This window comes from Castor canadensis, chromosome 7 (assembly GCF_047511655.1).
Source record: "Castor canadensis chromosome 7, mCasCan1.hap1v2, whole genome shotgun sequence".
NCBI lineage: Eukaryota > Metazoa > Chordata > Mammalia > Rodentia > Castoridae > Castor > Castor canadensis.
The window spans coordinates 139,159,290-139,184,580 of record NC_133392.1 but is presented as its reverse complement, the minus strand read 5'-3'; the positions used below and the strand labels follow the sequence as shown (position 1 = coordinate 139,184,580).

At 44.6% G+C, this 25,291-nt stretch overlaps 1 protein-coding gene across 2 annotated transcripts; it reads left to right on the top strand.

The window, feature by feature from the left end:
- Nucleotides 1-4,253: 4,253 nt before the first annotated feature.
- On the top strand, nt 4,254-24,764 carry Zbtb8b (zinc finger and BTB domain containing 8B). Of its 2 annotated transcripts, none has more exons than XM_020173995.2 (4): nt 4,254-4,337; nt 10,750-11,765; nt 21,976-22,154; nt 24,447-24,764. In XM_020173995.2, exons 2-4 carry the CDS (start codon nt 10,796-10,798, stop codon nt 24,762-24,764), a joined length of 1,467 nt encoding a protein of 488 aa, XP_020029584.2. In that variant the 5' UTR covers nt 4,254-4,337; nt 10,750-10,795. The 2 variants fall into 2 exon arrangements, with proteins under 2 accessions (XP_020029584.2, XP_073936787.1); XM_074080686.1 differs by lacking the exon at nt 24,447-24,764 and adding an exon at nt 22,899-22,977.
- Nucleotides 24,765-25,291: the final 527 nt, after the last annotated feature.

Sequence of the window (25,291 nt, the reverse complement as noted above, 5' to 3'; positions counted from 1 at the left end):
GGACTTGAACCCAGAGCCTGGCACATGCTAGGCAAGCACTCTACCACTGAGCTTCATCCCCAACCCCTATATGATATGTGTGTGTGTGTGTTGTGTTTGTGTGTGTATTTGATGGTACTAGGGTTTGAACACAGGGTCCTGTGCTTGTTAGATGGGCATTCTTTCATTTGAGCCATGCCTCCAGCCTGACTGTGATTTTTTTCTACCTGCTATGATATTTTTAATCAAAATGATTGAGGATGAGGCAAGGGAAGCACGTGGTGCCTTCTGCAACAGTTCTTCTTGGGAAGGTAGGATGGATTGTCCTCCAGAAGTCATCCCTTGGGAATTTTTAATTCTCTACTCTTTGCTTTGGAGCTCCTAGGTTTTAGATTCAGAGTCACAGTGCTGCGCCATTCATGTGGCTGGGTGTGCTGGATATTGTCAATTTACTCTCAACCTCCATTCCCACCTCTAGTGTCCTTCCCTGTGCTGCAGAAACAGGAAATGGCATGGCTATTTGGAAGGTCGAAGTGAGTTGGAGGCCATTGTTTCAATGCTTGTTGCTGATAACAGGCACAACCTGTGGATTAGAGGAGAAGTATAAGGGGTTTCTGCAGCAGAATTTCAGGGTCTACTCACTAGCCTTCTGAGGGTTGACTGGCTCTTTCAGGGGCAGATCCCTGGATCATAGTCTCAGCAGTGTGTCTGATTCCTTGCCTTCCTGAGTACAGCAGAGATGGTTGCAACCCTGGTGCAACAATTTGGAGTCGTTCCTGCAGGGTCCACCTCTCTAGGTTTCTTGAACTATGTCACCTAATTCCTTGTATGAATTCTTTTCTGTTTAAACTAGCCAGAGTAGGTTTTGGCTTACTACAACTGTACCTTGAAACATGCACAGGAGTTCAGATCTTCTAATACTAAAAGTTTTGTTAGTCTAGGTGGAGATAATGAGCTCAATAACAGATCAAATGAGATGGAGGGTTCATAAAACCCTATGCCAATTGCCAGGGGCATGCCTTATTTAGGTCACCCTAAAAAGCCTTTTTTCTTTAGCAACCTGGAATGTTACTTAGTTGTCCAGCACAGGAGACATGTGTCATACCATAAAATTTGTTACCTAAAATTTGGGTCCTGGATGCAGGAAATGAGAAGCTAATACTGCAGGGTGAGTATCATGGATAGTTGTAATTAAGGAGAAGGCACCAATGACATGACTTCCCAAGTTAGAAGATACAAAAGGCATGGCAGGTGCAGTGGTACACATCTATAATCTCAGTTCTCAGGAGATAGGGGTAGGAGGATGATGAGTTCAAGACCAGCCTGGGATACATAGCAAGATGCTGTCTCAAGAAAACAAAAAAAAAGGACTGGAAAAGTGACTGAAGAGATAAAGCCCCTGCCAGCAAGCATGAGGCCTTGAGGTCAACCCCCAGTACCTTAAAGAAACAAAAATGGTGCTGGGTGCTGGTGGCTCACACCTGTAATCCTAGCTACACAGGAGGTAATAGATCAGGAGGATCATGGTTGGAAGCCAGCCTGTGCAAATAGTTCCGTGAGACCCTGTCTCGAAAAAAGGGCTGATGGAATGGCTCAAGGTGAAGGCCCTGAGTTCAAACCCCAGGATTGAAAAAAAGAAAGAAAGAAAGAAAAGAAAAAAGAAAAAAAACGGGCTGGGTGTGTTGGTACACTCCTGTAATCCCAGGTGCTTGGAAGGTAAGATAGGATCACAGTTCTAGGCCTGCGTGGGAAAAAGTTATTAAGACCCTATCTGAAAAAAACAAATTAAAAGTAAAAGGGCCAGGGGTGTGGCTCAAGTGGTAGAGAGCTTGCCCAGCAACTGCTTGGCCATGAGTTCAATCCCCAGTAACACACACACACACACACACACACACACACACACACACACAAACCAATAGGCTGAATAACTGGTTGCTTTTCACTTCTGATGACTTCATTGCTGTCCTGATGATCACAAGTCCTTGGGACTGCAGCTAGCCCAGGGGACTAGCTGGTAGCAGGAGAGCCATACAAAGAGAACAGATGTAGCTGTTGTTGTCCTCTGAGTAGCTGGCTTAGTAAGAGATAAGTAAACTGCTTTTCTTTGATGGATAGTGTAATGGTGTTTGGCTGACATTTTACTACTAAAATTAATAAATTGTCTTTACAGTAAATTGCAGTTTTAGATTTTTGTTTGTTTCTTATTTATTTATTTTTGATGCTAAGATCAAACCCATGGCCTGACACATGCTAAGCACACACACAAACCACTGAACTATAGCCCAGGCTCTTGTGGTTTAGTTTTATTCTATTCATTTATTTATTTTGCAGTACTGGGGTTTGAACTCAGGGCCTACACCTTGAACCACTCCACCAGCCTTTTTTTGTGAAAGTTTTTTTCAAGATAGAGTCTTATGAACTGTTTTGCCCAGGCTGGCTTCAAACCACAATCCTCCTGATTCCTGCTGCCTGACTAGCTAGGATTAGAGGCGTGAGCCATTGGCGCCCAGCTGCGGTTTAGTTTTTGACAGACTTTAAAATATGTTTTAAACAAGCATTTTCCATCTCTACCCTAACCACAATTACCAGAATCTTTTATTGGGGCCACCACTATCATATCATCTCTCTCTCTCCTGCTTAGCATCTTTCAAAGATGTCCATTGTCCTTATGAAAGAAAACTCTAAACACGCTAACTTGGCTTACAAATTCCTATGTAACTGGCCTCTGCCTCTATCCATTCATGTTTCCTGTTACCTGGATTGGCTATGTAATTTGTGGGGTTAAGTGCAAAATGGAAATGCAGGGCTCCCAGTTCAAAGTCATTAATAATTGCAAGAGGGCAACCACAGAGCATTAAACAAGCACGTGCCCTTTCCAAGTGTGGGGTCCTGTGTGGCGGCATGGTCTCTTGCCCATGAATCTGGACTGTCATCTATCCCCTCACTCCAGTGGTATCCCCCTGTTTCTTAGACATGTTCCAATCTGCTTTATTCCTTTATATGAACTCTTCCTCTGCCTGGAACGCTCTTCTGTCTCGTCTGTGTGTGGAGCAGTCTACCTCATCCGGGTCTCAGCTGAAATGTCACCAACTAAGAGAGGCCATCCCAAATTCTCAGCCTAAAGTAGCCATTGAATCATTCTTTGTTATTGTCTATTTTAATTCTTTGCTGTCCACTTTGTTTCTCTTTTTTTTAGTTGTGTATTTAATTATTGGCCATCTCCCTCCGATATTCTTGAATTGTGTCCCCACCAAAACTCCTATGTTAAATTCCTATTCCCTAGCATCTTAGAATGCGACTTTATTTGGAAATAGGGTGATTGCAGATGTAATTAAGATGAGGCCATACTGGATTAGAGTGAACCCTTAGTTCAATACGACTGGTATCCTTATAAAAAGGAGACATTTGGACACTGAGAAAAACATAAGACAAATGCCATGTGAACATGATGATAGCCATTTGTAAGCCCAGGAGAGAGGCCTGGGAACAGATCCTTCCTTCACAGTCCTCTGAAGGAAGCAACTCTGCTAAACCTTGATTTAAGACTTCTAGAATTGTGAGACAATACATTTCTGTTTACACCACCGGGTTGGTGGTACTTCGTTACAGCAGTCTTAGCAAGCTACCATCCCTCCCCTCTCATGAGAACTAAGTTCCTGATATAGGTAATGAGGCTTGTATTGTTCACAGTTGTCCCAGAACGCACCTGTACTGTTATATAGCACTCTACTGCCGCGAACGGTTTCACTAGTACGTATGAACCTGCAAGCCTAAGAGGGGAAGAGAGTTGTATCTTTTGTAACCACTACTCAGTGAAGGTGGGTTGTGGAGGTGTGTGCAAGAAAAACCTGTTGAGTAAATTAAACCATTTCACTCACTTCCAGATTTCTGCAGGGAGCGTCGTAGGTAAAATGCGTGCGGACTGGTAAGTCATAGCTCTAATTTTCCAGCTCGTTGTGCTTTCAGCTCTCCGGACAAAGAGACTAATATTTGGCAAGTCTGTTAAGCAGGACTCATCATAAGACCGAACCGAGATAGAGCTTTTTGCAAGCACTGGTCCTTGTCCCTTTCGGCATCTTGGTACTTGTAGTTTTGTGCACTCTATTTTTACCCGAAAAGCGAGGGCTGAGACCACAACTCCCATCACCCCGTGAGCACTGGCGCTTTCAGAGCGCATCCTCCGGAGGGGGTGCCCGGGCCATTGACAAACATGCTGGCCGGAGGGCCCACCCCCTGGGCCTCAGAGTCTCCACGATTGGCTAGCTGTCCCGCCTCTCACCGAAGGGGCGCCAGGTGAATGAAAGGGGGGCGTGCCGGCGTGCGTAGCTCAGTGGCGGGGCGACAGAGCCGGGTGGAAGGTGAGAGCCTACCAGTGCGTTTGCGCTGCTGCTTTCGTCGGTTTGGGGAAGACTCGTGCACCCCCGGAGGCTGGCCCCGGTGGGGGGTGGGGGTGTCCCTCTCATTCAGCCTCCTTGCCATCGCCCGGCCCTGGCTACTCCCAGGACTCCAGCTGCGCGAACCCGCGCTCAGTGGCGGACCCCCTCCCTCCTCCTGCGTGGGGAGAGCCGGCGTGGCGGCTTGTGCCCCCTTTCTTCCCAGGCTTTAGGTGGTCCAGATGGGGTTCAGAGCGCCTGTTTATCCTGACAGTGAATGATGCCGGGCGCGAGGGCTCGGCCAGGCTGGGACAGTGTCCGCAGTAGCGACGGTCACTTTGTCCGTGGGAGGCCATAGGAGGGGCCAGGCCGCGAGTTCCCATCCCCGGGGGCCAGGGACTGCGCCCAGTAGCTGATTCCAGTGGTCTCTCCAGGTCTTCTGACTCCGGACAGTCTGGAGTTCTCCCTATCCAGAGAGCAATTTAACGAGTTGGCCTTAAAATTCCTCCTGTGCAAATGGAAACTCTTCCTTGTCGTTCCCTTCCTCTCATGTTGTTGGGGAAAGGACTGACTTCCCCACCCTGTCGCAGGATGTCCTGGAGGGTTTGGGGAGATGGGTTAGCATAGTGGTCAAGGATGTCGACTCTGGAATCAGTTGAAGGTGGATTCCAAATCCTAGCGTAGACATGTAATTCTGTCTTTGAACCTCAATTTCTTCCTCTCAAAAGGGTGTAATGATATCCACTGCACTGGGTTATTGTGAGGCTAGAATTAAAGTGCTTGTAAAGTAGTTTGCATAGTGCTTCCTAAGAAGTAGTGTCTAGGAAATGCTAATGATTGAGGAGTGGGTTTTATTCTTAAGGTCGTGGAACTGGAGAAGTGTTATCAGAAAGAGTAGACTGGAGTTCTAGGCTGCTTTTGGCCTCTGAGCAAAGACAATTGAGGTCTGGCTAGGATTCCCTCAGGGTATATAGGCGTTTGCATCGCAGGTAATAGTAAGGGCATCTATCCTCCTGGGACACAGCACTGTATGTACTTTCTTATTTTTTCTTTCCTGACATCTTCTTTGGGTCAGCAGTGTAAATAGGTAGTAACTATTGAGTTGAATTAGAACCCTGGGTAGATTTGGGGGTTCCTTCCAGAGTGTGGGTAAGTGTGCTTCTGAGAGCAGTGTACCCTCAGCTGCTCTTCTGAGAGGAATGGTGATCCTCAGCTTGCCCCAGGTATCCAGAGCACCCCTGGCCAGTGGAGTGTATACCTCAGTATATACCAAGTACAGGACTGGGAAAGGTTTGAAGGAGTACATGGCTAGACTTTTGCAGAGTCGGGCATATTTGCATGGCCCAAAAAAATATTTGCCATGAGAAAGTCAAAAGAGATGGATTTGGGTACCATTGTCAGAAAGGAGCATCTTCCAGTGAAAGAAGGAAGTGGGCAGAGACCCTGGTTTGCCAACAGCTTACTACTCTATCGTTCCTCCTTTTTTTTTTTTTTTCCTTCTTAGTTAAAAAACAACAAAAGCAATGTTTGCACATAGTAAAGCATTCCAATTGTATAGGGACATCTTTTGTTTCGTTTTGAGGTAGGGGTTTCACTAAGTTGTCCAGGCTGGGTTAGTGGTCCTTTTGCTTCAGTCTCTGGAGTAGCTGGGAGTCCAGGTGTGCACCACCACATCTGTCCAGAAAGATTTAAAATGAAAAATGAAATGTTCCTCAACATACTTCTTATCCCCAATTCCTCTCCTCAAGACTATATGCTGTTAACACTTGTATAACTTTCCAGAAAAAAAATTAGATATACCAGCAAAATGCTTATATGTGAGGGATCAATCACACTGTACGTTTTGTTTGGCATCTTGCTTTTTTTCTTTTAATGTAGTTTGGTGACCTTTTCATATGAATATATGATATGAATCATGAATACATGATTGTTATCAAACTAAACAACAATCAGAGAGAGATTCTCTAGAGATTAGTTTTCTGTGGGAATAGACTAGCATAGCAATGGGACTGCATGCACATAGTAGAGTATGTACCTGTTCAAGGAGTTTGAGTCAAAGAGAAGTTTTAAAAGGCAAAATGAGGAGGATTACATAAGATATTTTTGAAGTAGTCCTTGGCTGTAGGGATCAATAACCTGGGTGGCGACAGTTCAAGACTAAACAGGCAGTTGTTGGGCAGACATCCTTACAGAAGTATTTATTATGTAGGGTTGCAGTGGTCTTTGTGCAAGGTTGTGTTTTTTTGCTTGTTTGTTTTTTGGCAGTACTGGGGTTTGAACTCAGGGCGTTGAGCTTGCTATGCAGGTGCTCTACCACTTGAGCCATAGCCCAAGCACATTCTAATAGTCTTTTGTGATAGTTGTTGTTATCAGGAATAAACATGAGATACCCTCCTTCACACCCTCCTGGCTTTTAAAAATTTTAGTTCTTCTAGGGTTTGACACAAGTGACTCCATTTGAATCTGACTGTTTTAATAGTTGTTTACCCTTTCACAGAGTGACTATAATATCATTGATTTAACTTGTCCTCTATCGATGGATGTTTAAATTGTTTCTTTTTCTTTTTTTTTGGCAGCACTAGGGTTTGAACTCAGGGTCTCACACTTGCTAGGCAGGTACTCTTTACCACTTGAGCCACTCCACCAGCTCAAATTGTTTTTCTTTTGTAGGACTGGGGCTTGAACTCAGGACCTTCACCTTGAGTCACTCCACCAGCCCTATTTTTGTGAAGGGTTTTTCAAGATATGGTCTTGAAAACTGTTTGTCTGGGTTGGCTTTGAGCCAAAATTCTCCTGATCTCTGCCTCCTGAGTAGCTAGGATTACAGGCGTGAGCCAGTGGCTCCCTGTTCAAATTGTTTCTATGTATACAAAAACATGGGATGAAGCTGAGGCAGGAGGATCATGAGTTTGAAGCCAGCATATAGAGTTAGATGCTGTCTCAAAAAGTAAAAACACAAAAACAAAGAAAACCTAGCCAGGCATGGTGGTTCACAGCTATAATCCCAGCATTCAGCAGGCTGCAGCAGGAGGATCATGAATTTCATCCTTGCAAGCCACATCCCAACTTTTTTTTTTTTTTCTTTGATATGGGGTCTTACTAGGTTGCCCAGATTTGTCTTGAACTCCTGGGCTCAAGTAATCCTCTTAACCTCAGCCTTCCAAGTAGCTGGGACTATAGACTGCACCTTGTTTCCATTTTAAGTTTTGACAAATATTGCCAAACTCCCCTCTAAAATAATGTCCAAATTATATCTCCACCAACACTGGGTCTTATTAGCACATTGAAAAAAATGTGATTTTTACCAATGTGATAGGTTTTCTTTCAGTTCTGAGGAAGAATAAAAGGTAGTATTTAAATGGACTTTTTGTTTTGTGTGTGTGTCTTGTTTTTCCCTTCCTATTTCCACTGTCAAAGGCAGTAGCAGAAATGCTGGGAATGCTTGCTCTATGTAGAAAGAGGTGAGAACGAATGTGGGCTTTAGTCCGTGAGAACTTTCAGAGATGATTTATTTGAGAATAGTAGAATTTTTCAGATACATGACACTTCTCTTTTGTCTTTGAGCCAAAATGTTAACTTTAACTACTTTGGATGGAAAATTTTCTCAAAATTAAGACATTACTTAGGACTGGCAGAGTGACTCAAGTGGTAGAGCACCTGCCTAGCATTCGTGAGGCCCTGGGTTCAAACCCCAGTACTGCCGAAAGAAAGAAAAAAAAAAAGACAATTTTCTTGAGCTTAAAATGAATTTTATATAAGAAGATAGGAATCTTCTTGATGCCCTAGGCCTATCAGTTATGGCCCTGGGCTACAATTTAGCCTTGTCCTTAGGCCAGTTTGAATTTTGAATATGTAGGAGTACTTAATACTCCTAGTTAAATGGCCTCAGAGTGGTTTTTTTCCTAGGTCTTCTTTTTTTTTTTTACTTTTGACTTTTTACTAGCTGTTACTTTTATCTTTTATGTTTGTCAGTTTATCTGCTTACAGAGACTCCTCTTTACTTTCTTCTTATTTGGGTCTTTAGTTTTTTACTCATCACTCATCAAATTTACTCATCACTCATTACAAATATGTATAAAGTAGATGTAAATTGCCTTCTGTTTTTTGTGTGGTACTGGAGCTTGAACTCAGAGCCTTCATCTTGAGCCACTCCACCAGTCCTATTTTTGTGAAAAGTTTTTCGAGATAGGAGCTCACGAACTATTTGCCCAGGCTGGCTTCAAACCTCGATCCTTCTGATCTCTGCCTCCTGAGTAGCTAGGATTACAGGCATGAGTCACTGGTGCCCAGCTATGTATAAAGTATAAGTAAATTGCCATTTAATAAGGTTGTCATGGGCCTTTTATAAGCAAAGTCTGTGCAGTAATCTATAGGCCTCGGGGAATCTATTTTGCCAGTAGAGGGAACTTTTTGCAGAGAAGTTGGGTGAGGTATGCTTGTAGAAAGGAAGAGTGGTTGGAGTTGCTACTGGTTGGCAGCTTGAAGGAGGCCTTTTGTGATTGCAGTAGAGGGAGATGATTACACTTGTTTTTTGGATGTGCAAGTTCCTTATATGAAGTGGCATACCATTCATATATTTGCATATAAAACATACACATCCCCTCCCATATACTCAATGTCACTTCCAGATTACTTATAATACCTAATAAAATGTAAATGACATTTAACTAGTTGATATCTGTATTGTTTAGGTAATAATTACAAGAAAAATGTCTACATGTTCAGTATAGACACAACTCCACCCCCCAATATTTCTAATCTGCAGTTTGTTAAATTTATGGATACAGAACCTGGGGATACATACCTTCTCTGAGCAAAATGGGTCAGTAGATAAAGGAGTAATTGATAGCTGATTGGGGTTTGTATGATGGGAAGAGATGGAGGGGAGAGCATAGGGAAGAGGGTAGGCATCTCTGTCTTCCTCATTTCTGGGCGGATTTTAAACTGATTTATACTTGTTCTACTTAGCAGGGTTTTTTCTTGTTGTTTGTTTTTTTTAATAGGACTGGTGTTTGAATTCAAGGGCTTTGTGCTTACAAAGCTGGTACTTTACTGCTTGAGCCAGGCCTTCAGTCCATTTTTCTCTGGTTATTTTGGAGATGGGGTCTTACGAACTGTTTGTCAGGGCTGGCCTCCTAATTTCAACCTCCCAAGTAGCTAGGATTAAAAGCATGAGCCATCAGTGCCTGGTGACTTAGCAGTTAAAAAAGAAGTGTGCCTTTTAACTTAGTAAACATACTTTAGCCAAAGTACTCTGCCAGATGCTGTGAGGGCTATCAAACTGAATAAGACATGCTCACACCTTCAAGGTACTTGTAGTTCAGCAACAGAAGTAATGGAAGGAATTAAGCAAGGGTGGTGGAGTTCATTCAGTTGGGAATCTTTTACTGGCAAGTAATAGAAAATCCAACTCAGACCAGCTAAAGCAAAAGGGACTTAATTGGTTTTTGGCCCAGCTTGAGCTGGGACTCTGATGGCATCCCCATGTTCCATCAGCTGGGTTAGGCTGTTGACTTTGTTTGGCTGGCTCTTCTGGTGGTGTGGCAGCAGCGTCCCCCACATCCTGCAAAGATTCTTTTGCTTTTCATTGGCCCTGATTTTAAGACCCATAGCCATCTCTGAGCCATCTCTGAGCACTCTGATGATCTGCACATAGGCTGTGTTGATTGTAGTCCATCCTACACACCTGGAGCCTGGGGATGGATGGATGCAACAGCTGTGTGCAAAGCACAGGCAGTGCATGCTGAGTAGCCAAGGACTCAACCAAATGTTTCTGCAAAGGGGTGATAAAAGGGATGGCAGATTGGGTCATGGAGACTTTTTTAGTTTGGGGTATTTTCTATATATCGAGCTTTGAAGATAACAGCACTCAGCATGTAAGAGCATTGATTCTGGAGGCTGACAGAACAAATTTTGAGTCCTAGCTTTGTTAAGGCCGAGTCCCCTCCTGTCCTCAATTTCTTTATTGGAAAAATTGGGACATTATTAGTACTTACTCACAGGGTTTTAATTTATTTATTTTTATTTATTTATTTAGAGACAGAGTTTCACTGGATAGCCCAAGCTGGCCTCTAACTAACCATCCTTCTGCCTCGGCCTCCTAAGAGCAGGAATTGCAGGTGTGCAACACCACACCTGGCTTCCTTCACAGGGTTTTCATAAAAATTAATAGAAAGAATCCATGTAAAACATCCTGTACCCACATGCGGTTAACTATAGTTATTTTTTGTTCATTTTCATTAATTAACCGAGTTGGATAACCTCTTGGTTTTTGTTAGATCCACAACCTATATCATAAAAACACAGTTGAAACAGTGGTTCTGGAAGAATTTTTTTTTTTAATGAACATTTAATTGTAGGGCTGGGATTCGTGAATTAACTTAAATAAAAATCTCAGCAGAGATACAGGCCCCTCCAGGGCAGCAGCAGCAGCCGACGGAGAGATGGAGATGCAGTCCTATTGTGCCAAGCTCCTGGGGGAGCTAAATGAGCAGCGGAAGAGGGACTTCTTCTGCGACTGCAGCATCATCGTGGAAGGGCGCATCTTCAAGGCGCACAGGAACATTTTGTTTGCTAATAGCGGCTACTTCCGCGCCTTGCTCATCCACTATATCCAGGACAGTGGACGGCATAGCACGGCCTCCTTGGACATTGTCACCTCCGACGCCTTCTCCACCATCTTAGATTTCCTGTATTCTGGGAAGTTGGATTTGTGTGGGGAGAACGTGATTGAAGTTATGTCGGCTGCCAGCTACCTGCAGATGAATGACGTGGTGAACTTCTGTAAGACCTACATCAGATCGTCCCTTGACATTTGCCGGAAGATAGAGAAGGAGGCTGCCGTGGCTGCTGCGGTGGCGGCGGCAGCTGCAGCCGCAGGTCATCAGGTGGACAGTGGCAGCCCCAGTTCAGGCAGGGAGGGGACCTCCTGCGGTAGCAAGAGCTTGGTGTCCTCCCCCGCCCAGGGAGAAGGAAGCGTGCACTGCACGAGAGCGACCCCTTGCGATGACTGCGGGGATTGCCACCCCTTGGAGCTGGTGGTGAAAGACTGCCAGGGCGGTGGCTTGGCTGACAGTGACCCATCTACTCTGTCCAGAAGAGTGGAGCCCAAGGTGGAATTTGATGCCGCTGGAGCCAAGGTGGGGGCTGGTGACCAGCTGCAGCAGTACGCAGCCCCGCTGGGCCCGGTGCACATGGAAGAGGGTCTCCCCGGCAGCCAGGCGGTGGACTTGGCTTACAGTAACTACCACGTGAAGCAGTTTCTGGAGGCTCTCCTGCGCAACGGGGCTGTCCAGAGCAAAGATGACTCGGACCATCACTTTTCCCGGAGTTTGGAGGGAATGCCAGAAGGTGCAGGAGTAGCCATGAGTTCTGTGATGGACGTTCAGAATGACTGGTATGGAGAGGACTCAGGTGAGCTCCATTAGTGTTCATCATCTCTGCGAGCACCTCACTCCTGTGCCTTGTGTTCTCCCGTCATCGTGATTGTCATTGATATGGTCATTGTCACTGCCGTCATCATCACCACCATAATCATCACCACCCTTATTGCTGCCACTACCATAATCACCAATATGTATTAATTGAGCACCTACTCTGTACAGGACAATGTTTCTTTATGTCACTTTGTGTTTTATCTCTATAACCAGAGAGTAGTCCTTCTTTCATACCCACAAGGGCTTGGTCCTAGGACTCACCTCTGATAATAAAATCTGTGCATGCTCAAGTCCCTTATATAAAATAAGTCTGCATATGTTCAATACAAACACGAGTTTTCCCAAAAATATTTTGATCTGTAATTGGTTAAACCTGTGAGTACCGCGTGCTGACTGAATAGTATGTCAAAGGCAATTGGAAGACACAGAGCCCCCTCTCTTCCACTAACCTGCAGTGGGGTCTTAGTTAAATCTCTGAATCCCCAAGCCTGCTTTATCATCTGTGAGAGGGGAATACTTGTTCCTGCCCTGCCTTTCTCACAGGCTTGTCGTGAGCACCAGAATGGAAGGTTGTCAGAATGTTTTCTCACATAGGAGGGTTTTTTTTTTTTTTTTTTTTTTTTTGTGGTACTGGGGCTTGAACTTAGGGCCTTCACCTTGAGCCACTCTGCCAGCCTTTTTTGTGAAGGGTTTTTTCGAGATAGGGTCTCACAAACTATTCTTCTGATCTCTGCTTCCTGAGTAGCTAGGATTACAGGCATGAGCCAGATTTCTGTGTCTCCCATCCAGGCACTAACCAGGCCCAACCCTGCTTAGCTTCCGAGATCAGATGAGGTCGGGCAGTAGCTTGACTGTAGACAGATTTCTATTTCTCTCTGTTGGGCATGCTACCTCACATATAAGTAGTTAGGCAGTGAACAGGATGTGGTTGATGAGGCTGTCTGCTTGGGAATATTTCAGAACTGGTGTTTGGCTTCATTGGAGTCAATTTTTATATGTTTTGGTAGACGTGTGTGTGTGTGTGTATGTGTGCATGTGTGTGGTGTTTTGTGGCTGGGGATCAAACCCAGGGCCTCACACATACTAAGTACATACCCCACCACTCACTGTAACACCAGATCCTAGATTTTCTTTTTCTTTTTTTTTTTTTTTTGGTAGTACTGGGGTGTGAACTTGGTGCCTCAGGCTTGCTAGCTAGATAAAACTTGAGCTACTACACTAGCCCCAGATCCTAAATTTTTGTTGTTTTGTTAAGAGAGGATCTTACTATGTAGTCCCACTTGTGATCCTCCTTTCTGTGCCTCTCAAATGCTGTGATTACAGACATGCACTACTATGCCTGGTTTTAAACATTTGTGTGTGTATGTTTTGTGGAATCTGGATTTGAACTCTGGGCTTTGTGCTTGTAAAGCAGGCACTATACTGCTTGAGCCACACCTCCAGTCCATTTTGCTCTGATTATTTTGGAGATGGGGGTCTAGAGAACTGTTTATCTGGGCTGGCCTCAAACCCTGGTCCTCTCCATCTCAGCCTTCCAAGTAGCTAGGATAAAGGGCATGAGACACTGGTGCCTGGCTAGCCATTTGTGTTTTCAGAGAGTTTGGTTATTTCTTTGAGAAATTCTGAGATAAGTTAACCTAGCTAACTTTGGTTTGAACTCAGGGCTTTGTGCTTAAAAAGTAGGCTCTACTACTTGAGCCACACCTCCAGTCCTTTTTACCCTGGCTGTTTTGGAGATAAGGTTTTGCTTTTTGCCTGGGCTTGCCTGGAATCACCATTCTCCTGATCTCAGCCTCCCAAGCAGTGAGGATTACAGGCATGAACAACTGTGCCTTCTTCTTCTTTTCTTTTTTTTTTTTCTTTTTTGCAGTACTGGGGTTTGAACTCAGGGCCTTCACCTTGAGCCACTCCACCAGCCCTTTTTTTGTGATGGATTTTCAAAATAGGGTCTCGGAAACTATTTTCCTGCGCTGTCTTCAAACTGCAATCCTCCTGATCTCTGCCTCCTGAATAGCTAGGATTACAGGAGTGAGCCACTGATCCCAGGCTCTAACTCTTCTTCTTAAGTGAAATAATTGAATTAAAAGGTGTCTTGTAGGCAACAGGAATAAACTTGGCTGTCACTTTACTGAATGAAAAGTGGTATGAAATCTCAAGCCAAGAAATTAGTGAATTACCTTTCTAGTTTACCTTTCAGTACCAAGAAGTGAGTGTTTTTTAAATAAGGGGAAACCAGTTACTTTTATTCCTTACTAAATGGCTATCTTGAGACTTTAATTTATTTCTTTCTGGACACTGTGTGTTTGATTGAAATTAAACTTGAAAATGTTGCTTGCTGTCTCCAGAGACTCTGGCTTAACCAACTCTAGTTCAAATACTGTCTGTTTTAGTGAACACCACACTGTAGGGACTTGTTAAAATTCTCACTTCCATGTGCACAACAGCATGTCACATACTGTGACCACCCTAGGTTCTCCTCATGCCCCAGGAGTCTGGCAGAGGAAATGTGGAGACAGGAATGGTTTAGTCAATTTCCTAAGAACACAGGTCTGGGAAGTAAGTGGTACAGTTTAAACTGGAAACCTGGGCTGGCTTCATGTCACTCACTAAAGGAACTAACTGAAGGCAGCACAAGAGGATAGAGGAGTGAAATGCAACAATTCTGTCTTCCAGCCTCTCGTCTGGAAGCTCATCCAGTATCAAGAAAAGGTCATTTGTTTCTGCACCACTTTCCTTCAAGTCTGGACTTGATTGGCATGCGAAGTCAGGTGCTGTGGTAAGGCGGCCCTGGCCATGCCTATTGTCTACCAGCTTTTTTTTTAAACTCAAGGCTTCATGCTTATAAGTGAGGCACACACAAAGTGGGCACTCTATCACTTGAGTCACTGTCTAGTTCATTTTCTCCGGTTATTTTGGAGATGGGGTCCCAAGAACTACTCAGGTTATCCTCAAACCTCAATCCTCCCAATGTCAACCTCCCAAGTAGCTAGGATTACAGACATGAGCCACTGGTGCCTAGTTCAGCTTTTGATTTGATTCTCATGGCTTCAGGGAAAATTTATTCCAAGTGTCATGGCACACAGTAAGATTGATTTGTTTGGTTGTTCATTTATTTGCTCCAAATATTTGAGCACTTTCCTTCTGAAGGCACAAAGATAAGACAGACATGATGCAGCCCTCAAAAAACCAGTGGTGTCTTAGAGGAGATCAGGCATGTTTGGAATCACCACATTTGGACTCTGAAAGACACTCAGGTGTGCATTCACAGAAGTCCAACACAGGCAGAACTGGCTTTCTACTGGGAGACAGGGAGGCCATATGCACAGGGCATCCTAGGCTAAGAAAAGGAGACATTGGGGGAAATTGACTGGAGTGAGATCATGAAAAGCCCTAAATGCTAAGAGGTAAAGATTTATCTATTGGCACAGGGGACTTTGGAGTAGTTTCTGAGCATGGCAATAAGCAGAATCTATGCTTTGGGAAGATTAATTTGGTCTCAGTACATATAATGTGGAGATGGGAACCCAGGGTAGGGAGACTAATCAGGAGGCATCGCTCATCCCTCAATCAGCAGGCCCGTCATAGCCCAAGGTCCTCCTGTCAACTTCTCTTCCCCTAGACTCCTCAACCCCAGCTCCAGGACTTCCCACCTCTTCTGGGAACACTCATCCACATTGGTTGCCTCAGTTGGTTTACTTCTACTGGGTTCAGCCAACTGAAGTTTGGCTTCTACCCCTCCACAAACCCAATAATACCACTTTCATGAGGCCAGCTATACATCTCTACAGCTGACCTAGTGAGCAAAGTTCAGCTATTATCCTAACTTACCTTTCTCTCTCTCTGAAATTCTTTCCTCCCTGACTACATTTTGTTTTTTGTTTTTTTTTTTTAAGTACTGGGGATTGAACAGGACCTCATGCTTGTTAGACAAGCATCCTACCTCTGAGCTACACCCCACCCCCCATTTTTTCTTATCATTTCCCATTCTTTTTAATGTCAGTGTGCTGACTTTCTTCTTTGACGTCTCCTCATTCCTTTTTGTCATTCATGTATTTTAAGAAGTGTTCATTGAGCACTAGGCATTGGGAACACAAAACTATCCTTGTCTTCATGGAGCTGATTTTATTTTAATATTTTTATTAGGATATATTCTTTATTGTGGGGATTTGAAGTTGGAGCTGATTTTAGTGTAGGGACACAGACAATGAACAAATAAGTGTGTTGGATGATGAAAATCTTACGACAAACTAAAGCAGGGAAAGGCTAAGCATTAAGAGGATGATATTTTATTTGGTGTTGATAGGAAAGACATTTCTAAAAGTTGCTTTTGGGCAGAAACCTGATGGAGGGAGAGAGAGCATAAACTGTTCAGATATCAGGGAGAGGACCATTCCAGGCAGAGGGAAGAGCACAGAGCGAAGGCCCAGGTGCACGGTCATACTTATGAATGAACAAAAGGTGTGAAAGGATGCTGGAGAGGTGGGAGGGGCTGAGCAAGGCTGACAGTGTGGGAAATGAGGCCCAAGAGGCTAAGTGAAGGCAGGCCAGGGAGGGCCTTGTGGGCCAGGGAAAGGCTGTGGATCTTACTCAGAGATGGGAAGCCACTAGAGGGACTTAGCAAAGACTGACTTGAAGTGATGTAGATGTGTAAAGGATCTCTCTGGGTACTGCAAAAAGAACAGTCTATAGGGGAGCAAGGGTAGAAGTAGGAGGACTACTGGGAAGGGATTGCAATGACCTGGGGAGAGATGTGCTCTCCAAGTCAGTGCTGTACCAATAGAGAGCAGAGGTGTGGTGGAGCGCTTGCCTAGCATGTGTGAGGCCCTGAGTTTAAGTCTCAGTACAAAAAAAAAAAGGTCAGATTTGCTAATGGTCTATATGAGTAACATGAGGAAAAAGAGGAGTTGGGGGTGACCCTAAGGTTTCCAGTTTGAACAACTGATTTAAATTTAAACATGGTGTTGAGATGCCTGTTGGTTATCTGTATGGAGATGTTTGATAAGCAATTGCATAGATAGATACACATTTGGGATCCAGAGTGGACCCATGGAATTAAAAACTTGTAAGTGCTGATGGAGTGGCATGGTAAGAGTGCCTGTCTAGCAAGTGTGAGGCCCTGAGTTCCAGTGCCTCAACAAAACAAAACAAAACAATATTGCTGGAGGAATGGCTCAAGTGGTAAAGCACCTGTCTAGCAAGCGGGAGGCCCTGAGTTCAAGCCCTAGTACCACAAAACAAACAAACAAAAATACATTACAAAGCATGCTTATTTTATTGATGGGAATAATCCAGGAGAGAGGGGGACAATTTTAATGAAAGAGGGACATACTGGAGCAAGGGGAGTTAGGGTCCCATGTACAAGAAGAGAAGCTGATCTTAGATGGAAGAAAAGACCATTCACAGTAATAAGAGTGAAAACACGTCATATGGGTTAAGGTGGGAGGTTGGGAATGTTTGGGAGAAGGAGCAAGTTCTCTTTTGATGACTCTTTCTTCTCGAAAAAGAAAGCATGGACAACAACTGAAAGTGAGGGAAGGGGCAGGAGGAGTTGGAGTTTTGAGCAAAAGAAGGTTGTGAAATCATCATTGAGAGGAGTGGGAGAATGAGTGGACCAGAGAAATGGCCAGAATGCCTGGGCAGAACCAACAGATCTTACAAAGTGATAGGTCATGGATTTAAAAATGACTAGAACACAGAGTTGTGTGTTTTTCTCCAGTGATGTTCAATTACTTGTTTCAGCTTTCTACCTGATAGCTATGAGGCCATGATTCTCATCCCTGACTATACATTAGAATGGGAGGAACCCTTTAAAAATATGATGCTGACTGGGTGGGGGAGGGGAATAGCTCAGTGTTAGAGTGCTTGCCTAGCATGTATGAGGCCCTGAATTCAACCCCCCAGCACCACAAAACATATGTAAAATAATAATATGATTCTTGAGACCTCTCCCATCATTGGGATGGGAACTGGACATCAGTATATATTTAAGTTTCCCAGGTGAATCTAGTAGGCAGACTAGATTCTCAACTAAAGTTGAGATCTGTTGGTTGTCTAGGATCAGGTTGCTGAGGTGGGGTGGAGGACAAGGATTTGGATAATAGGAGAGGAGGTCAAGGAACAGGGAGGCCAGTTTATTGAAAGGAGGATTTCCAGATTTCACATCAGGAATTATGCCAGGAGTTGTACTTGAAGTTGATGTGATGGCATTTCCAAGGAGTGAGGAGATGCCCTAGGAAGCTGGATAACTGTAAAGGGAAGGGCAGCAGTGGGATGATCATATGGTATGAGGGTCAAAGGTGTTAGGGTTTTAAGGAGGAATGAGAGATAACACAATGGAAATGGTAGTGAAGCCCAAGGAGGACCATACCCACCTCAGACCCAGGGGCATCAGGGCTGTGGGACAGGCTGTGGGCTGGCAGGTGCTCAGGTGAGAGCAAGTGCTCAGTCAAATCAAGCACCCCAATCCTCTGAAGACTTTCAAAAGTATTCTTACCCTTTTTCCCTAAGCTCCAGATGGACCTCTCTAACGGCAGCCTTACCTCAAACACAAAATCCACACTGACTTCCTCTGTGCTTCTGCAACTGCTTTCCTTCCTGGGTTCCTTCCTCAGTTAATTGTGCCATCCTGCTGGGTGCTGGTGGCTTATGCTTGTAATCCTAGCTACTCAGGAGGCAGAGATCAGGAGGATCACAGTTCAAAGCCAGCCCAGACAAACAGTTCACAAAACCCTATCTTGAAAAAACCTATCATTAAAAAGAACTGGTGGAATGGCTCAAGGTGTAGGCCCTGAGTTCAAACCCCAGTACCAAAAAAAAAAAAAAAAGAATTGTGCTGTCGTTCAAGTCAGTTAGCTAACCCAGTCTATCAGGATTATTTAGAATCTTTTCTGTCTCTTCTTCCTCACAATGCAGTCATCAAATATTGGTCATGTGATTTCACAGCATCCATGGCATCCATCCAGAGTCCTGCGCCTCTCTTAAATCTTCTCTTGGAATGGTCCCCAGAGGAATCTTTTAAAAGTCAAATCTGGCCATGAAAATCTGACCATGTACTTGCCCTGCTTAAAATCCTAGCTGCTTACAGAATAATGTTCAAGTTCTGCTGGGTGTGGTGACTCAGCCTGTAATCTTACCTACTTGGGAGATGGAGATTTGGAAGATTTTAGGTCAAGGTTAGCCCAGGCTAAAAAGTTCGCAAGACTCCATCTCAACCAATAAAAGATGGGGAACATGGCGCACACCTGTCAGCACAAGCTAAATAGGAGGACTACAGTCCAGTCTGGCCCAGGCATAAATGTGAAACACTGTCTCAAAAATAACCAGAGCAGAAAGGCCTGAGGGCATGGCTCAAGTGATAGAGCACCTGCGTAGCAGGCACAAGTCCCAGAGTTCAAACCCCAGTACTGCCAACAACAATAACAAAAAACTTAAAAGAATAAAGTCCCAAGTTCCTTAACATGTCAGCTCCACAAGAGCAGGGAGTTTTGTCTCTTATGTTTACCACTGTATCCATTTATTTCCAGGGCCTAGAACAGAGCCTAGTACACAGTGGTGCTCAGTATAAGTTTGCTATATCCATCACAGCGTGGTTCTTGCCCCTTCCTCAGCCTCATTCCTAACTCCCCTTCCCGCATTCCACCTTACCATTTACTTCCGTGTCTGAGCATGTGTTGTCCTTCACCTTAGATACCTTTCTCTGTCTGGAAACTCCTGGTGAACTCTTATTCATCCTTTAAAACCTTGCTCAAAGGTCACCTCTTCTATGAAATCTCTTATAATCATCTCTTCCTTATCTACTATATTCATCACTTTGAACTTCATATTATATGAGTATGCTTATGTGCCTTTCTCTCCTGCTAGACTTGGCTTCTTCTTGGTAAAGATCAATCTTAACTCAGTGCCTAGCATATAACAGGCATTTGAGTAAACTGGTATATTGTGGAGGCAGATCAGGAAAGAAGATGGAAGGTGCTGAGTTTATTCATACATTTTGGATAGAGAAGTAGTAAACAGTTGCTTTTTCCCAAGCACTTATGCTGGGTCCATTCTGCTGTTGATATTCAAGGGTACAATGCCAAGATGGTGACATAAATACCATAGTGTGAAGGGAGCGAGCCAGATGAACTCTGAGCTGCTGCTTTTGTCCCAGGAAATACATTATCATTCCCATTTTACAGGTGTTTCTCAGGCCCTGCGGTGTGACTGAGGAAGATCATAGTTCAGCTTCTGTCTGCAGTGATGAGCTATGAGGCTCTGCTGTTCCTTAGGAAACAGGTCTTGGAGTCACTGTAGATTTTGCAAAATATCAGGCATTATCAGGATGGGAACTAGAAAGCAAAGAGAATAATCTCTACCCTTATACAAAAGAAAGTCAGGAGGCCTGAGGTGGCCCCAGAGAAAAGAGTTACTCCAGGGTTGAGAGAGCACAGAGCCTGGACCACTGAATTGGTAAACAAATGCTGGGGAGATGATCTCAGAAAACGGCTGAGATGGATGAGTATTTGCTATGTGCCAGGTGCTGTACTTTAGGTGTCATTTCATTTCCTTTTTACCCCAGTCCTGAGCAGGGGTACTGTAGTCGTACTTCTCGGACTCATGAGGATGCCCAACAGCACACAGCTGGAAGGTGGTGGAACCAGGACTCAAAGCCAGGTTTTTGGACTTGGGAAGTTTGAATCCCTCTCATAGATGATATGATGACCAAAGCCGTAAATGCTTGAAGGACATAGATAGAAAGACCAAGTCTTGGAATAGCGCAGTATGTGTAACTCAGAAAACTTGAAGGAACAGTTTTCATACATGTGGGTGATAATCATGTCACTTAATGGTTTATAAACAAGGTAGGGGGAAAAGTTGGAACAAAATTTAAGTGAATTCCTGGGTACTTGATGATTTCAGATATAAACTAAATTGCTAACAATTTTAGGTCTGCATTAGAGCACACCTCTTCTACATATTCCCGGAGGATATTCTTAGGTACTGTTGTCCAAGAAAGCATGCATTCTGGTACAGAAGTTGGATCCATCAGAGGACTTTTTCAAACTTTTGACAGTAATGAGATCAATTCAGCAGGTCTCTGTTGAATACTGCTGTATCAGAGTCTGACACACTTGGAGCTTAAACAGCAGGCATTTATTTTCTCACAGTTCCAAAAGTTTGAAGTCCAAGATCAAGGTTCAGGCAGGTTGGTTCCTGGTGGGGCCTCTCTTCCTAATCTGCAGCTGTTCACCCTCCCACTGTAACCTCACATGGCCTTTCCTTTTGTATGTGCCCTGCGGTAGGGGTGGGGGGGTGAGGGTGGTGAGAAAGAGAGAGAGATCAGTCACTTTCTGGTATCTTCTTATAAAGCCCCAGTCTATCATTAGAGCCCCACCTTTATGACCTCATTTAATATTAATTACCTCCTTAAAGGCCTTATCTCCCAATATAGTCACATTAGGGGTTAAGGCTTCAATGTATAAATTTGGCGGAAGGTGGGGGGTACAGTTTGGTATCTAACAAGGTCTCTCCTTTTTCATGTTCTGGGGTTTGAACTCAGGGCCTACACCTGGAGCCACTCCACCAATCCTTTTTTTTGTAATGGGTTTTTTCAAGATAGGGTCTCACAGAACTATGTGCCAGGGCTGGCTTCGAACTGCAATCCTCCTGATCTCTGCCTCCTGAGTAGCTAGGATTACAGGTGTGAGCCACCAGCTCCCAGCCACGGTCTCTCTTCTTACTGTCTTAAAATAAAATCAAGCAGAACAGGCCTTGTGGAGTGGCTCAAGTATAGAGCTCTTGCCTAGCAAGTGTGAGGCCTTGAGTTTAAACCCCAGTGCCACCAAAAAAAAGAAAAAAAAAAATCAAGCAGAACAGACAGACTCTCTCAGAGTGAGTATTGTTTGAGGAAGCTTTCCCAGCTGTTCACATGAAGGCATATGTGTTTTGATCTTGTAACGTAAGCTGTGTTTCTGACTGAGTCACATTTAGAGACACTGGAGAGCTAGTGTGTTACACAAGAAGTGCACTTGACTCTCTGGCCTCCTGGACGCCAGAGTGGGAATTGCACACAGTGTCTTGCTGTTGATGGTGCAGTTGATGACTTCTCTCCATTTGAGCTGGTAGAATCCCCCAGCTCTGGAGCCTGTCCAGTGGCCAGGATCATTGCTGCTTACAGTACAGCTAAACCAGTCCGTTGGGTTCCTCAGGTGACGTGCTGGTGGTCCCCATCAAGCTCCACAAGTGTCCTTTCTGCCCTTACACTGCCAAGCAGAAGGGCATCCTCAAGCGGCACATCCGCTCACACACTGGTGAGCGGCCCTACCCCTGCGAGACCTGCGGCAAGAGGTTCACGCGACAGGAGCACCTTCGGAGCCACGCCCTGAGCGTAAGTGTCCTGGCTGCCCGCGCTCATGGCAAGGGCTGTTTGTGATGTTATCTAGTAAAGTCAGCCTGCCTTCCACTTCTCTGTCCCCTTGATTTTCAGAGAATTTTAAACATATGTTTCTGTTACTGAATTGAAGCTGGGCGGATGCACTTAGAGAAAGTTAAAACTGACATGATAACAGACTAGTTTCCTAAGGGGAAGCCTTAAGAAAGTTTAGGTCCTGCTCAAGGGTGGTTGTCATAAGGTGGAAAACACCAGGGATTGGACTTGGGATTGTGGGTCTTTCCCCACCTGTGCAATGCCAAGGATAAGTAGCATCCCCCGGGCTGGGGATGGGTACACTGCCATTTATAGAGCTATCCATGGGCAGCAGACAAAAAGGGCCTTAGCTTAAGGAAACCTCCCTCTAACTGTCCTCTAGAATGCTGTGTCTGTGTGAGCTAGTGGTTTCAACCAGCTACAGAGCACTTGGGCCATTTAGAAAGATGTTGCACTTATGGCCATCCTTGAGCAAGCAATCAATCTTTGGAAAATCCAACGTAAAAATAGTTTGGACTTCAAAGGAGGCTACCAAGAACATGGGACTGGATGTGAGAAGATCTGCTGTAACATCTGTCACCTCATCAATAGCCAGGGTTGATTCAGCTGATCTGGCTAGGCGGGTGTCCCCTTCTCCCCTCCCTGCCCATGTGAGTCCTTCCCTACGCTGTGCCTTCAGTCTAAGAGGACGACCTTCTCCCACAGAGGAGGACTGGTCTTCCATCAAGGGTGTAGGAGTAGCTGCACTTTCCTGCTAGAACCTACAAACAAGCTCTCAAGAATGTGGGACTGAATGCTTATGCGGCATGCATGGGTGAGGTTCTAGGTTTGATCCCAAAAATGAAAGGGGGGGAGGAGAGAAACAAGGGAGGGACAGATGAAGGAAGGGAGGGACTGAGAAAGGAAGAAAGGGAGAGGGAGGGAGGGAGGGAAAGGGAAAGGAAAGGAGAAAACCCATGGAGGGGGTGGGGGAAGGGGGGAGAAAGAAAAAAAAAGAAAAAGAAGAAAAAAAAGAAAACCTATGGAACCAGCTAAAAATATTTGCAAGGCCTATGTCTGATAAGGCTCTAGAGTATATAAAGGACTCTTAAAAAGAAAACAGTAGAAACCAGGTACTTGCAGCTCAGGCCTGTAATCCTAGCTATTTGGGAGGCTGAGATTGAGAGGATCGAGGTTCAAGGCCAGCCTGGGCAAATAGGTTTTGAGACTTCATCTCCAAAATAACCAGAGCAAAATGGACTAGAGGAGTGGCTGAAGTGGTAGAATTCCTGCTTTATAAGTGTGAAGCCCTGAGTTCAAACCTCAGTCTCACAAAAACAAAAAACAGTAAAAAAAGATAATCCAATTAAACATGGGCAAAGAATTTGAGTAGACCTTTCTCCAAAAAAGATATACCTGAAAGTACGTGCAACATTGTTCAACAAAGCATGCAAATGAGAACCGACATCAGAGGCCCCTTGGCACCTACTTGGATGGCTATAACTGTTGACTGGCCTGCATTGGCTTCTCCCTGTGCCTGCCTCTTGTGCGCACCGTTCATCCAGAGCTCTCTAAAAGAGAAGTGTGATTGGGTCACAGAGTCACTGTTGGTTTGAATTCTTAAAGAGAATACATGTTAGAAAGATACTTTCTTACAGCGGGGCTCCACCCTTAGGGGGACCCATGTGGGGTAGCATGCAAAGCTCTTCTCACAAGTAAGCAATGCATTTTTCAATGAAAAAGTCAAGGGCAAAGCACCTGCTGGCTCATTTGGGGAATACACCATCTACTCTAGCAAGTCTGCCTTCTTAGTAGTGGAACAATCCAAGGTACATACAAAAGGAATGCCTTAAATACTAATCGGTTCACCAGTGCTCTTTTTATGCCAAGCACTAGCAATCTGTCCCTGCCCTCTTGGGGCTTACACTCTAGTGAATTTTATCAGTGCTTTGTGAGAAGTACAGCAAAGGAAGACACATAGGTGAGAATATATAGCTGGAGGACCTAAGCTAGTCCAGAGCATCAGGGAAGATGTCCTTGAAAGGTGTTAGAGAAGGATAAGGTGCTGTTGAGGGGGAGGAAGGAAAGTTCCACACATGTCCAGTGGCCCTGGGGTGAAAGGTTCTTCAAGAGACTGAGACAATGGCAGAAAAAGCAAGGGGAAGGGAGTGGGAATGAGTCTGGAGGTCAGGCAGGGGACACATCACATGGGGCCTGTAGACTATGGCTCTGCTGCCTTATCTGTGACATTTACTGTGTCCACTCTGGTTACAGGTTCACAGATCAAACCGTCCAATCATCTGCAAGGGCTGCAGAAGAACCTTCACAAGCCACCTGTCTCAGGGGCTGCGGCGCTTTGGGCTGTGTGACAGCTGTACCTGTGTTACAGATACTCACGATGATGATGACAACTTGACTCCCATCAACCTTAGCCTGGTGGAGGCTTCATCGGAAAGCCAAGAGAAGAGTGACACAGACAATGACTGGCCAATCTATGTGGAATCTGGTGAAGAGAATGACCCCACTGCAGAGGATTCTGATGAAAAACCACAAATTCGGCCCAACTTAGCGGACCAAGAGACACACACATAGCAATCAGTTGGTGGGGAAGATGTTGTAGAATGTGTTCCTGATCATTCTGAGCTGAAAGCCACCATTTGTTCAATTTTATGGAACCCTGAAGGAATGTTTTTTTCACTGTTGTTACACTTGCATTTTTGTGAGACTACATGGTAGAGGCTGGATATTGTAACTCAAAAGACTGGTGATTTTTTACTGTGGTGCCCTTGATTCTGCAGCCTCCCCTTAATTCTGAGTGAATCAAGGTGGGTCCTGAAGCTTCTTGTTTCCTGCTGACATCCAGATTGTGGATAATAGGAGGATAAGGAAATCTCCATGCTTGTTTCCACACTGTCTCAATCCTCTGCATTCCTTTACCTTCATCCTCTTTCTCTGAGAAGATGGGCAAGAATACATTAAATTTTGGGACCAATCCTTGCCAAGCCTCTCCTAATGAATTCCACACTTTAATGATCTGGCAGAGCATTGAAGAGAAATCTTCACTGACAGAAAGCAGGCAGGGTTGTTTGGCTACATAGTCATAAAAGGTGCTCTCTTAA